Below are 13,945 nucleotides of genomic sequence, written 5' to 3' on the forward strand. Positions count from 1 at the left end.
TAAAAATACATCTTAAAACATCACCTGTGAATTCAGACGTGTCCCTTTAAGAGTCACGTGGTCCGCCTCGTAGCCTAGGAGAAGTTTTGTTTACTTCCGGGTTGTTGAAATTTAAGACGGACAGCAGCACGCCCACAACGGCGAGCAAAGCGGATTAAAGTGTGGCAGAGATGGCAGGAGAGTCTGAGGACGAGATACCGGGTAAATAACCGTCGTTTTCTCCACGTTTTACCGCCGCTGGGTTTTTATTTTCGACACGTTGTTTGCCTCCATCCGGCTCGTCAGCGGAGCTCCTGCTAGCTGCGCTTTAGCTTGCAGGCTAACGGAAAACAAACCTCCGAGTTCACCTGATTATTCTTCACTTATTCTGGTTGTTTTGTTCTCAGAAATGCTTCCGTTTTGTTGATTTTTTGGTCGCTTTCATCAGCCTGTTCGCTCCTCTGCATGGACACTCATAAAACCTCCGGTTGACTTGAAACCATCCAAACAGAAAAATTAATCTGAATAAACTTGCTGAACACTTCTGCTTTATTTTTGTCATATATCACTGAAAATATAGATATTTGGGGATATTTGGACTTTAAGTTTGAAGACGTCACATTTGGCTTTTAAAAATGTAACAACAAACTAATCTATAATAAAAAAAATATTGCAGTTGTATCATGAAACGATGTTAAATTAGTTTTAGGAGTCCAGTTAAATTTGTAAAGATTTAAAATGATTAATAATCAATAATCAGAGGATTAAGCAGCAAAGTTTCCACGTTGGATAAATCACTGAATTTACTGCTTGTTTTTGTCTTTGTGTTTTTTTTCTCTTCTTACAGAGTCAGGAGCCGTTTTCACTTTTGGAAAGAGCAAGTTTTCCGACAACATCCCCAGTAAATTTTGGCTCAAGAATGATGTCCCACTCAAAATATGTTGCGGGGACGAGCACACGGCCTTAATAACCGGTACGAGCCTCTCTTCACATGTTGTATGAGCAGAAGCAGGTCACCGTTCACTGAGAGGTCACACGTGATGTCTGTAAGAGTACGGTTGGATCAGAGAACAAATCTGATTTGTTTTTTTATCCAAATTTATATTTTCATATCTGTCTCCACAGAAAATGGAAAACTCTTCATGTTCGGCAGCAACAACTGGGGCCAGCTCGGCCTCGGCTCCAAACTCACCGTCAATAAGCCCACTTGTGTCAAAGGTCGGTCAATAAACCCTCGTCTTCCTCACGGTTTTAGTTCAGAGAGAGAGAGATGTTGTCACTGACAGCTGACAGCCTTCAGCCTCTTTAAATCACAGCCGAGAGGGAGTTTCTGAGGAGGAGGAGGAGGAGGAGGCGGCAGCGCCTCCTTCAGCCAAACTGCTTCTGGAGCCGTGCATTTGTAGAGGAAACCTGCAGATTTGTTCACAGTGTAATCCCAATCTGGATGGGTCCATAATCCGCTTTAATCTGCAGAGACACAGAGAGTTCATTTAAAACCATACAGACTGAAGGAAGCTTGTATTTGTTTGATATGTTGAATTTAATCAGAGAAGCTTCAACTACAGAGAATACAGAGCTGTGAAAACTGAATTCTGCTAAAGGTCACACAACAGGTCATCAAATTCAGGACGGCAATGACTTTTTTTCACATCTTATGGTTTCCCACAGGCTGCCTGTGTTTCATGGTGGACTTGACACACTTCAGAGATTTGTTTCACAGAACGGTTGAATCCAACTCAAGTCTACTTCTGAGTGTTTTCTCATGGTGCTCATCCTCTGATGAAGAACTTGTTGGATGGTTGAAAGCTCAGAAAGCCCTTTTTTTTCTTCTTCTTCTTTTTTTTTTTTTTCCTTGTGATATTTCAGCTCTGAAGTCAGAGAAAGTCCAGCTCGTGGCCTGTGGAAGAAACCACACACTTATCTGCACAGGTGAGCGTCTGACCCTCCGAACATTCATTCAGTCAACCGGTCAAATATGAAACTCATCCAGTTTGTGTCCGGCTCTGTTTGCAGCTCAGGGGAAAGTGTACGCCTCGGGTGGGAACAGCGAGGGCCAGCTGGGGCTCAGAGACTGCGAGGAGAGGACCACCTTCCACAGAGTCGGCTTCTTCGATTCCCACGGACCAATCAGGATGCTCGCTGCCGGTTCGAACACCTCCGCTGCTCTCACAGGTGACATTCGCACACGGCAGCGTGTGTGACGTGTAGAATCGTTTTCTGTCTCTCATCAGCTGAGCATTACAGGGGCTTTTTTTTTTTTTTTTTTTTTATAACTTAAAGTAGAATAAAATAAAAGAATAAAGCTGTACAGCAGGAAGAATGAAAGGAAATTAAGTTGTTTTAGTGTTGCAGTTAAAAGATGAATCTACTTTTTTGTGTGCCGCCTGTTGCAGCGAGCGGTAAACTGTTCATGTGGGGCGACAACACCGAGGGTCAGATCGGTCTGGGGAACAAGAGCCAGACCTCGACGCCGCAGGAAGTCCGCGTGGGGCGAGCCGTCAGCTGGGTGTCCTGTGGATACTACCACTCTGCTCTAGTGACAGGTCAGCAGATTTTAATTCTAAATCATTTCTTTTGTCCCCCAAAAAATTATAAAAATTTTAAAAACTCCAGGGGCTTCAAAGGAAGATGCAGGAGTTGCCATGGAGACAGTTTACCTGTGATCATGTGACAAAGCTAACTGAAATGTAGCCAATCATGAAACATGATAATACCAACAAATAATCATTGATAAAACAAACTGGATCCCGCCTGATGAAGGCCATGAGGTGTGGATGAGAGCCCCAGAAGAAACTCAGTAAGTGGACCCTGAGTGGTTCTGTTGGTTCTGTTGGTTCTGGTTGTTCAGGTAAGGACAGAGCTGTCTGAGCTTCTGGGTGAATTAAATTAAGATTGAATGTGGGTAAATTGTGACGAGTAAACACCAGATTCACCCGGATCTGTCACCATGGTTACACTTCCTGTCCCTGTGTTTGTCCCGTGTCCCTCAGTGGACGGAGCTCTGTACACGTTCGGGGAGCGGGACAGCGGGAAACTGGGTCTGGGTACCGAGCAGCTGCCGGGGCACCGAGCGCCTCAGCGGGTGAAGAGCATCAAGGAGGCGGTGACGCAGGTGACCTGCGGGGGAGGACACACGGTGGTGCTGACAGGTAAACATGGAGGTCCACAAACACAGCAGGTCTGCAGACAAACAGATGCGGGCACACGTCTTTTTTAGCAGATATCTCTCTGGCCGTACGTCGGGGGCTGGATGATCGTCACCGACCACGACCAACAAAAACGTTCTGTACGTCCTTTGTTTAAGAGACAGACCCTCAGTATGGACGTAAACTCCAACAGAGACAAACAACCGGTCCATGGAGGAGACGGGAGCAGCACTCTGATCTGATGATGGTTGGTTGAAGTAAACAGTGATGTAAAGACGTGTCTCAGTCCGTAGTCTGTGGAAGAGCAAATAGATTATCAGAAGGTCCGTTAGTTGAACCGACTGCGAGCCGTCACTAGTGCCAGCCCAGAACCAGAACCAGAACCAGAACTAGAAGTGAGGTATCGGTCTGTGTTCTCTTTCAGAGGACGACGTGTACACTTTCGGCCTCGGTCAGTTCGGACAGCTCGGTCACGGGACGTTCATCTTCGAGTCCCGACTGCCGCGATTGGTGGAGCACTTCAAGAAGGGGCGGGTCTGTCAGGTGGCCTGTGGAGAAAACCACACGGCCGTCATCACAGGTGAGTTTAATCAGCAGCAGCAGCGTCTGTAAGTCTCCTCACTGCTGCGGTGACACAACATGTGGACGTGTTTCAGACGGCGGCCTGCTGTACACGTTTGGAGACGGAAGACACGGTAAACTGGGGCTCGGAGAGGAAAACTTCACCAACCAGTTCAAACCGAATCTGTGTCCGCGGTTCCTCAAGTACGACGTCCAGGCAGTACGTGTATCACATGCGCACGGTCACGCTTTCACTTCAGTTCATTCACTTACATGTTGGAAAAGATATTGAGGTATAATGCAATCAGGTTCACAGGTAACATTTTTTTAAATCCTGGATTTATTTCTGTCCAGGCGACGTGCGGCGGCTGTCACATGGTGGTGTTGGCCCGGCCGAGGGTCCGGGGCCGCGGCACTGTGACTCTGGAGGAGGACGACGTGATGGAGGATTTCCTGGAGAAACCGTACGTGGAGCTGCTGGGGGACACAGCCGACTCCTCCACCCTGCAGAGGAGCCTGTCGGCCCGGGTTCGCAGGAGGGAAAGGGTAGGTGTGCTGCACGGAGGAGCCACCAGATACTGATGCATGACTCCTTTGATACAATCAGTGATTTATACTGCATTATTATTGGCTAGTCTGACGGTCTGTTACCCCCCCCCCCCACCCCCACCCCTTCCTTTAGGAACGGTCTCCGGACCAGTTTGGCACCTTGTTCTGCACGCTGCCCTCCATGACGCCCGGCTTCCTCCACCCACCGCTGCCCGTCTCCAGCCAGACCATCCCACCCCGCCTGCCCCCGCCTGAGCTGACCCACAGAAAGGTGCTCAACGGCACTCACCAACACAGGAGCACAGGGTCACTCCAGCAGGGTACCTACCTCTCCTCCTCCTCCTCCTCCTCCTTCTCCTCCTTCTCCTCCTCCTCTTCTGGCAGTCGACTACACAAAAATTACTTAAACTTCAAGTACTAGATTATCACATTCAAGACTGACAGATCAAGTGTGGGCAGATTTAAGAATTTCTCTCCTTAGATTAAGACTTTCTTGAACTTCCTTTTCATGCCGTGTTAAAAACATGTTGACTGTCAGCTGGTGGACGCTGCAGACTCATGCTGTCCTGTTTTCAGAGCAGGCCGAGGCCGAGGCCGAAGCAGACAGCGTTGTGGAGAGCCTGACGGATACCGACAGCGTTAGAGGCCTCGGAGAAACCACCGACTTCCTCAACATGGTGAGAGAGCGCTGAAGCGATCCTGCATGTTTCTGCTCCGACACCGAGAAGAAAAACCTGCATCTCATCTGCTGCCTGTTCCCTCCCGACAGACACACATGATGAAGATGGACCCAAGCGACAAAACGCTCACTCTGTCTCCGGTCCAGAAGGTAACTCACTCTTTATGTCTTCACATTTTTCAGATAAGGTTCTACTTGTGTCCAGAAACAACCTCAGACGCCACCTGGATTAATTCAGAGAAAGTCTTGATCGTCTTCATCCATCATCTGTCTTTTTTTCTGCCTGTCTCTATTCCTCTCTAATGCATGCCTCTTTCCATCCTCCTTCTGCTCTCTCGTGCCGGGATAGAGGAAGGGTAAGAGTGGTAAGGCTGTGAAAGAACAGAGTCCAAGAAAGGAGAGAACAGTCTCACATCAGAGCAGCTTCTCTTCGACCTCGCCGTCTCGTAAGAGCGAGAACGCCTCTCCCCACCGAGCGCTGCCCACCGAGCTCCTGAGGGGCCCCGGCGCTCGGTCTGGGGCCCCTGAAGGCCAGCAGAGACGGAGCAAAGAGAGTCTGATCATGGCTGTGGAGGAGCTGCAGAGGACACCCATTAAAAACAGACCTCTGAATGTCGGGGACATCAGAAAGGCAGCGTCCAAACAGTGTCCCAGGCCCGTCCAGGGTAAAGGCCCAATGATCGGAGTGGGCAGAAAGCTGCAATACTCCAAAGGAAGCCCACAAACCAGAAAGACAGCTGTCGGCTCTGAGTCTGTGAAGCAAGCACAGTCCAAGAGGGTTACAAGCAGACCTATAGTCGTGCAAAGTTCCCGTGCAGCGCTGAGCTCTCCAGGTAAACACGGTCTCACAGACTCACCTGCCTTCCGCCTGAGTGACGCCGTGCATGAGGAGAGTAACCGCAAACCTACAGAGAAGCCAGATGTGTCTAAAAAATCCAAGAATGAAAAGAACAGGAAAGAGGCTGAGATCAAAAGAGAGTCAGAGAGACAGAAGAAGTCGTCGGGTCTCAGCCGGCTCGCCGGAGCTGCCTCCCTCGCAGCGGGAGCTGTTTTAATCCAAGGAATGTCAACTGGAGGTCGTCTCAGCTCCACATCGCCGTCAGAGAGCAGCCGCCGCAAACACAGCGGGACCGAATCACGGAGCGAGGAATCCCTGTCCTATTTCAGCAAGAAATCTGACGTCAGCATCAACATAATACCTGCACCTGAGAGTCCCGGAGGGGGGACGAGTCAGGACGAAGACGATGAGGCAGTCAGACAGGAGGAGGAGGAGGAGGAGGAGGAGGAGGAGGAGGAGGAGGAGAAGGAAGGCCAGAAAACGAGTGCAGATGTAAGCGAAGAAGAGGAGGAGGTTAGTCACAGTGTAGAGGACGAAGAAGAAGAGGACCAAGACAGTGACACTCTACAACCAGAAGATCACTCTGAAACTGATGCAGAGGAGAAGGGAAGCAGGGAGGACGACGAAGATGAGGGTAATACTGAGGAGGAGGAGGAGGAGGAGGAAGAGGAGAGAACAAGTGGGGTGACAGGAAGTGAAGACGAGACTGAAGAGAAGGAAAGCAAAGATGAAGATATGGAGGAGGAGGAAAGGGAAGAAGAAGAGAGCGGGGAAGGGTCGAATCCTGACACAGAGAGCAAGGGCAGGAGGACGGAAAGTGAGGAAGAGGAGGAAGGCGAGGAAGAAGAGGGGAGTCTAGAGGGTGAGGAAGAGGAAGGTGAAAGTCAGTCTTTAAAGTCTTCGGAAGAAAGAGAAGAGAGTGATGTAAAGAGTGAGACGGAAGAGGAGGAGGGGGAGGAGGAAGAAAAAGAGACTAGTGCTGAGGAGGAAGAGGAGGAGAGCAGTGAGGAAGAAGAGAATGAAAAGGGGGAGGAGGAGACTGAAGCAGAGGAGGAAAAGGCAGAGGAGGAGAAGGATGGTGAAAGTGAAGAAGAAGAGGAAGAAGATCAAGACGAACAAAACAGCGAGGAAGAGGTTGATAATGAAGATGAGGAGAAGGAGGAAGAGGAAGAGGTTGATAATGAAGTTGAGGAGGAGGAAGAAGGAGAGGAAGAGGTTGATAATGAAGTTGAGGAGGAAGAAGAAGAGGAAGAGGTTGATAATGAAGTTGAGGAGGAAGAAGAAGAGGAAGAGGTTGATAATGAAGTTGAGGAGGAAGAAGAAGAGGAAGAGGTTGATAATGAAGATGAGGAGGAGGAGGAGGAAGAAGAGGAGGAAGAGGAGGAGGAGGAGGAGTTCAAAAAGAGAAAGTCTGCTGGAGTCAAGCGACCGAGTGCTAAATCTTCAACCAGAAGCAAATTAAAGTCAGGGGTCAAAGGTCAGCCTGCAGACGAGCCAGAGGAGTTTTGGGATGACGTTTTACCACAATACCTCAATCTGAAGTAAAACTCCAGGGATTGGTGATGATGGAAAAATACATAATTAAGTTTAATCTATTTTTATGTCCACTGACTGATCGATTAGCTCGCTGAGATTTTTTTTTGTCCCGTTTCATCTTTTTTTTTCTCTGGAAAATGAAGTCGTGTCACCTGCAAAGAAAACCTCCAAACATTGCAACACCAGCAGCCGTGGAACAATACGATCCCGCGTGGTGTTTCTGAAGGCCGAGCGGACTCTGAAACACGGATGTGATTGGACGTCGGCGGTAAACAGATGATGATGCCAAGCAGTTCATTCACATTTATCGAGTTTTATTTGGACTTTCGGTCTCCCTGCTTTTACATTTTGTAGCCGTGTTTTAATGTCCGACATTAATCCCCCTGGTAATCTTCAGGCCTCCTATTTCCCACATTTCCTGTCACGCTGTGTTTGCCCGAACGTTTCAGAGTTGGAAGCTCTGTTTATTTCCTGCAGCAGCGTCTGTTTTTAATCACGCCGCCTCAGTCGTTTCGTGTTCTCAGTTCGTCAGCTGTTTCTCTCATCGTGCTTCGCTCAGGTCTGATTTGTGTTTCCAGCCAGACTTTGTCTCTCAGTCTTTGCTGCCCATCGATGGCGGTTTATTTCTAAACATCTTAAATCTGTCTTTTTGATTTTAAAGGATTTTGTTTGCGTCTTTTTCCTTTTTGGTTTCCATATTTATCTGGTTTTAACTATACGGGATGTTTCTGTTTTTATTCACTTCTGTGTTTGTAATAAATAATCTTTGTTTTTTTTCATTAACTTGTTTTTTTGTGTTTTTAAAATATGAAATTATTTTTAACGTGCTTAAAGGGGAAAAATGTCCTCGTTGTTGTTTTATTCTTCTGCTGCAACATCTTTGTTTGTGCCCTTTCTGACATGTTTATATCCTCGAAAGGGGACCGAACAAGTGGCTGCAGTCGTATTTGCAGTTCCTCTCAGTCTTAATGTGACTTAACGATCACTGCAAAGTCCTTCTGATGAACACTGGTACAAATATTGGGGCCACTTTCTGAGATTTGAAGAAAAAAAGTGGCTTTTGATTGACGTTAACTGTTTTTTGTTAAAACAAATCATCATGTGATGTTGGATAAAACAAGACAAGGTTGCAGTGCAAACTTTTCTGTTGTTGCACAAAGCAGCTGATGCTCCAGTTTATTTTATCCGATGATCTGACCCTCCGAGAGGAGCTCCTCCCCTCCGACAGGCTGATTTCTCACTTTCAGGATCAGGTTTGGTTCATTTTTTTCCTCCAGTCACGTTGTTGTCTTTGTCCTTGTAATCCCTGCTGCAGTCCCTTCCCATCATCCCCTTTTCTGTCTGCTTTCCTTTTCCTTCCTTTTTATGCTAAACCTCAATCCTTTTATGAAGATCTGCCTCCACTAGTCGATAGTCTGACAGTTAAACGGGTTTCTTCCTGCATATTGCAAAAACAAGTCCCTCGTCCCAAATTAGACGAACCCAGTTCCTTATCTGAAGTCCAGGTTTTACGTCTTTAACTTGATCTTTTTGTCAGGATTCAACAAAAGGAAGTACTGAGACATGGAGCAAAGGCGAGGAGGAAGAAGAAGAAGAGAAGGAGGAGGAGGAGGCCAAGGCTGATGATGATGACGATGAAGAGGCAGAAAATGAAGAGACTGACGCATCAACATCCTCAACGGCGAAACCAGCAGAGGAGCCTGAGAGTCCTGTAAATATGCAGCACTGAATAAATATGTGGACGATGGTTTCCTCCTGGTTAAACGTGTTGGTTCTGACATGTAACATGTGATCTTCCCTGAAGCCAGAGGAGCTGAAAGAAGAATCTGCACCTGATGGAGAGCAGAAAGGTGACCTCTTTGATTCTCAATGCAGGAAGTGGAAAACGGATAAAAGCTGCAACGAATGCACTGACGGAATAATGATGTCTGATATCAACAGCAGCTGAAATCAGGGAGCAGCCCGCCGCTGCAGCTGGAGAGAAGACAGACGACGACGCCAAACCAGCCAACGGGGCGGCAGACGGCAACGGCAAGAGCCAATCAGGCTCCAACAAAAAGGTCAGAGAAATTTGAATGAATGAATTACTCCAGATAATTGTATGATCATGAGGTAAGAAAGCTGCAGGTTTAAACACGGAGATGAAATGAGAGTGTCTCCTCTGTCCTCTCAGCTGTCTCTCTTCAGACGACTGTCCTCCTCCTGGTCGAAGCAGGCGGACGACGGGGACCACGCCGCCGCTGAGGGCCCCGTCGGCGGGGACGCAGCCGTCCAGGGACAGCCTCCGTCCCCGGCCACCGGCGGGACTCACCGCGATGGAGCCCTGCAGCGACCCGGAGCCCGAGGACCTCGCTCTGGAGCCTGCACCGTCCTGTAAACCAGGATCCAGACTCTCAGGGGGACTCGCTCCGGTCTCTGCAGACGTCCGACCAAAGAGTGAAGAGGCTCGTTAGCGGGAGAGCGGCGTGGAGCACAGCGTCACCCGGCTCCACGTGTTAGCGTCAAGACTCCCTTCGTGTCGGCCTGAATCACAACCAACGCAACTGATTTCTGATAATGAGAGGACTGCTGTCTCTGTCTGCGATCGTCCTCCCTCTGAGACGTCTCTCACCCGAAGTGAACTGCAGTGTGTCAGTACATGATGACATCACTGCAGGGGGTGTGGTTACAGGCTCGAAGGAGACCAGGGGCTGTTTCACAAACTTTATAATTCAATAATTAATAATTGTATGAATTTTCTTGGATTTTCATCAGTAGGAGCAGCTGTGAACGAGGAAGCTTTAACGAGGAACCTGATTTTAACTACTTTGAACTGAAAGTCCGTCTTTAAACCTTTGAAGGTGGCTCTGAAAGGTTCATCATTTCTCTAAACGATATCCTGTCATGAGCCTGACGAATCTGTTCCCAAAGGGAGCAACCGTTCCTTCCTTCCCTTTCCTGTATTTCCTTTTTCCTGGAACCACCAGCACGCCTTCTCAGAGGGTTTTAACCACTACCAGCTGAGCCTGCTCCTCCTCCAGCCGGACCAGTACCGCTGTTTCTGGGCCCATTTGTAACCGTCAATGTGTTGTTGTTGTTGTTGTTGTTTGGCACATTTTTTACTCCAGCAGCTGAGCCTCAAGGTGTGTGTGTGTGTGTGTGTGTGTGTGTGTGTGTGTGTGTGTGTGTGTGTGTGTGTGTGTGTGTGTGTGTGTGTGTGTGTGTGTGTGTGTGTGTGTGTGTTTTCAAACTGTGAGGATGTAAATAGGATAATTTATTGTGACATGGTCCTGGAGCACATTTGCACTTTTTGACGTGATCTTCTTCCATTTCTTTGAAATGCTTTGGTTTTATATTCAATCATGATAATCTCTTTTAATATTATGATATTTGTGATAATAAAAAAAAAAGTGATATAAAGCTGAAAATTAAGCTTTTTTTGTTTGTTTTAACGTGAAAACTTGTTGATAACAAGTAAATAAGTGTAATCAGTGTTATAACACTTTGACAAAAAACATCTGCTGTGATGAGAACAGAGACTTTACAGAAATCACTTCTGATTTTGTTTTAAGACATGTCAAAGGGGGCTCAAACTCTGATTCGGGGTCCAGTACAGGGAACATGGTTCACGGAGAGCGAGTCCCTCTAAAGGTAAGCCACGCAGGTTCGGGTTTGTACGTGCAGTCATACTAATACCAATCCAAAGGTCAACAACAATACTGAACGCAAACAAATAAAAAAGTCCAAAAGGGACTTTTTTATTTGTTTTGCAGTGAGAAGTAACTTCATGGTTGACGGAGGGCGAGTCCCATGACATGAACGTCAGTTCAGAAAAAGTCATACAAAAGTCTTCCAAAATATTCTAAGAAAAGTCGTCCAAAAAGTGACCCAAAAGTCATTTTTATATTGTATATATTATATAGTATATTGTATATAATATACAGTATATTATATATTGTATATATTATATTGTATATTGTATATATTATATAGTATATAATATATAGTATATATTATACAGTATATATATTATATATAGTATATATTATAAATAGTATATATTATATATATATATATATTATATAGCATATAATATATAGTATATATTATATATATATATTATATATAGTATATATTATAAATAGTATCTAGTATATATTATATAGTATATTGTATATAATATACAGTATATATATATATATATATTATATTGTATATATTATATAGTATATATTATATAGTATATTGTATATATTATATAGCATATAATATATAGTATATATTATACAGTATATATATTATATATAGTATATATTATAAATAGTATATAGTATATATTATATAGTATATTGTATATAATATATAGTATATATTATATAGTATATAATATATAGTATATATTATACAGTATATATATTATATATAGTATATATTATATAGTATATATTATATAGTATATATTATATATTATATAGTATATAATATATAGTATATATTATACAGTATATATATTATATATAGTATATATTATAAATAGTATCTAGTATATATTATATAGTATATTGTATATATTATACAGTATATATATTATATATAGTATATATGATAAATAGTATCTAGTATATATTATATAGTATATTATATATAGTATATAGACAGGTACAGTTCGTGTATCCACGGAGCTTCCGGCTGGTAGCCTCTCTTCCGGCTTTGTGACGCTGTTTCCGGGGGGCGGGGACTGTTGACAGCTGGCAGGAAGTCCCGGGCGCCTCCCGTTTTCTCTGGGAGCAGATCGTCTGTTCATTTTTCGTCCCGTAAACAAAGACACGAAGCGGTTTGACCGGCGCCAGATGACGGGGATGGAGGAGTTTCATAACGGCAACGAGGTTTGTTCCCAAATCAACTTTATTGCTCGATTTGTGGCGGTAGAAGGCGGCTAGCTCCAAAGCTAGCTCATTAGCTCCGAGCTCGCTAACATTACTAGCATTTGTATTAGCATTAGCATTAGCATTGATTTTTTTTTTGACGCGTTTTCGGTGTGAAACTGTTAAATAAAGATATTTATAATATTCAGAATGAGCTCGTGTTTGACATGTGTCATCCTCCGTACCGTGTTTGAGAAGCTGTGTTCATCTGATTGATCTGTTTCACTTTCAGAGCTCATTTAATTCAGAAGAAGCTGAAAACATCGTCAAAGAGGTATTTAACAGCTTTTATAAACATGTTACATTATTCCACATAAAAACAACTTATTCGTGTTTTTAATGTCAAACTGCAGGATGCATAATTAAGGAAGAGGATAATTGTAATAACTGCTTTTAGATCCATGTTTGCAACAGGAATTATAAGTATTATTATTATTATTATTATTATTATTATTATTATTTTGGGGTTTTTGTGGCAGAAAATTATCAATGAAAAATAAAATAACAAAAGATCCAATGAAAGCTGCTTTTTGTTGTTGTTTTGTTTGTTTGTCCTGAACTGAAGTAGCTTTTGGAAAGATGTGCTGCTGGATGCTGAATAATTTCAGGAGTAAAAGTCTTCCAAACATTGAAACCCTTCAGGAACTCTTTCTGAAGCTCCTGCTCGGTCCGCCGGTCTTCGGCTCAGTGATGGATGTGTGGTTGTGGTTTGTTTCGCTCCCCTCTGGTCAAACAGCACCCGGTGACTTCCACATGATGCTCTGTGTTTGTCTCAGTGTATTGAGAAGGTGGTCGGCGCTGACGACTACAGCCAGACTCAGGTGAACAAATGGACGGCCGGCATCGTGGAGCGCTGCCTCACACAGCTGGTCAAACAGGGCAAACCCTACAAGTACATCGGTACGTGTTGGACACCGATTTTACTGTGAAATTCACTCATTACGTTTCTGTTTTGCACCTGCAGAGGTCAGTAAAGGCTCGTTCGTTCTGACGTGTTGCGTCGACACGCTGTTAACCTGTGAAGAGATGTGATGCTGTGAGCAGAAGACGATACGGGACAAAGTCATGATTGTAGGTTTTGTATCTGCAGTGACGTGTGCTGTGATGCAGAAAACAGGAGCTGGCCTCCACTCAGCTAACTCCTGCTACTGGGACACTACCATGGATGGTGAGTGTTGTACTGTGTTGGGAAATGAAGCGCAGATATGAAGCAGCCCGGTGTCGTCGGCTCCATCAACCTTTATTTGTAAAGGACCTTTCGTTCATGTCGGTGTTGTCTGTCCTGCAGGAAGCTGCACCGTGAGATGGGAAAACCGCACCATGTACTGTGTGGTCAGCGTGTTCGCGGTGGCCATCGCATAGGACACAAATAAACTCCAACCACCACAGGACGAGTGCAGTTTGCTCCTCTGAACAGCAGGGGGCCATCAAGTGCCACAGAACCCTCACCCATTCTTGACCTTTAACCTCTGAGGAGCAGCTGCAGAGGCTCACTCAGCTGTATTGTTTCAGATTCCAGCCTTCAGTTGCATGTGACGCCATCATCTTAATGTATTTATCTTCTCATGCTGCTGCAGGGCTTTAATAGCTTCACATTGAGCTGCATTTATCAATGACGCCTGACCGCACGCCGCAGCTGGAAACATGTTGAAGGAGAGTTTCGTGTTTGTTACGTGTATCATGAGAGGAAGGAGACTTTTTGTACTCTGAGCTGCAGGATAATAAACATGAAGAGATTTATGAACAAACTGAA

General features: G+C 45.1%; 2 protein-coding genes across 4 annotated transcripts; both read left to right on the forward strand.

Moving 5' to 3' along the window:
• The first annotated feature begins 66 nt into the window (after nucleotides 1–66).
• On the forward strand, nucleotides 67–10,671 carry rpgrb (retinitis pigmentosa GTPase regulator b). Of its 3 annotated transcripts, XM_069720370.1 has the most exons (17): nucleotides 67–201; nucleotides 827–952; nucleotides 1,105–1,197; nucleotides 1,846–1,908; nucleotides 1,993–2,151; nucleotides 2,373–2,522; nucleotides 2,970–3,128; nucleotides 3,550–3,705; nucleotides 3,782–3,906; nucleotides 4,041–4,232; nucleotides 4,369–4,555; nucleotides 4,812–4,912; nucleotides 5,005–5,064; nucleotides 8,826–8,999; nucleotides 9,093–9,138; nucleotides 9,230–9,348; nucleotides 9,462–10,671. In XM_069720370.1, the coding sequence occupies exons 1-17, from the start codon at nucleotides 171–173 to the stop codon at nucleotides 9,663–9,665; spliced, it is 2,145 nt and encodes a 714-aa protein (XP_069576471.1). In that variant the 5' UTR covers nucleotides 67–170; the 3' UTR covers nucleotides 9,666–10,671. The 3 variants fall into 3 exon arrangements, with proteins under 3 accessions (XP_069576471.1, XP_069576469.1, XP_069576470.1); XM_069720368.1 differs by lacking the exons at nucleotides 9,093–9,138; nucleotides 9,230–9,348; nucleotides 9,462–10,671 and having other exon boundaries at nucleotides 5,264–8,923; XM_069720369.1 differs by lacking the exons at nucleotides 9,093–9,138; nucleotides 9,230–9,348; nucleotides 9,462–10,671 and having other exon boundaries at nucleotides 4,369–4,506; nucleotides 4,817–4,912; nucleotides 5,264–8,923.
• A 1,334-nt stretch (nucleotides 10,672–12,005) lies between these two features.
• Nucleotides 12,006–13,940, forward strand: LOC138633847 (dynein light chain Tctex-type 1-like). The gene is made up of 5 exons (XM_069720315.1): nucleotides 12,006–12,153; nucleotides 12,425–12,466; nucleotides 12,969–13,092; nucleotides 13,283–13,360; nucleotides 13,481–13,940. The coding sequence occupies exons 1-5, from the start codon at nucleotides 12,118–12,120 to the stop codon at nucleotides 13,552–13,554; spliced, it is 354 nt and encodes a 117-aa protein (XP_069576416.1). The 5' UTR covers nucleotides 12,006–12,117; the 3' UTR covers nucleotides 13,555–13,940.
• Nucleotides 13,941–13,945: the final 5 nt, after the last annotated feature.

This window comes from Brachyistius frenatus, unplaced genomic scaffold, assembly GCF_029030835.1.
Source record: "Brachyistius frenatus isolate BFR_SWC_R1_liver_20210118 unplaced genomic scaffold, ASM2903083v1 Contig_238, whole genome shotgun sequence".
NCBI lineage: Eukaryota > Metazoa > Chordata > Actinopteri > Embiotocidae > Brachyistius > Brachyistius frenatus.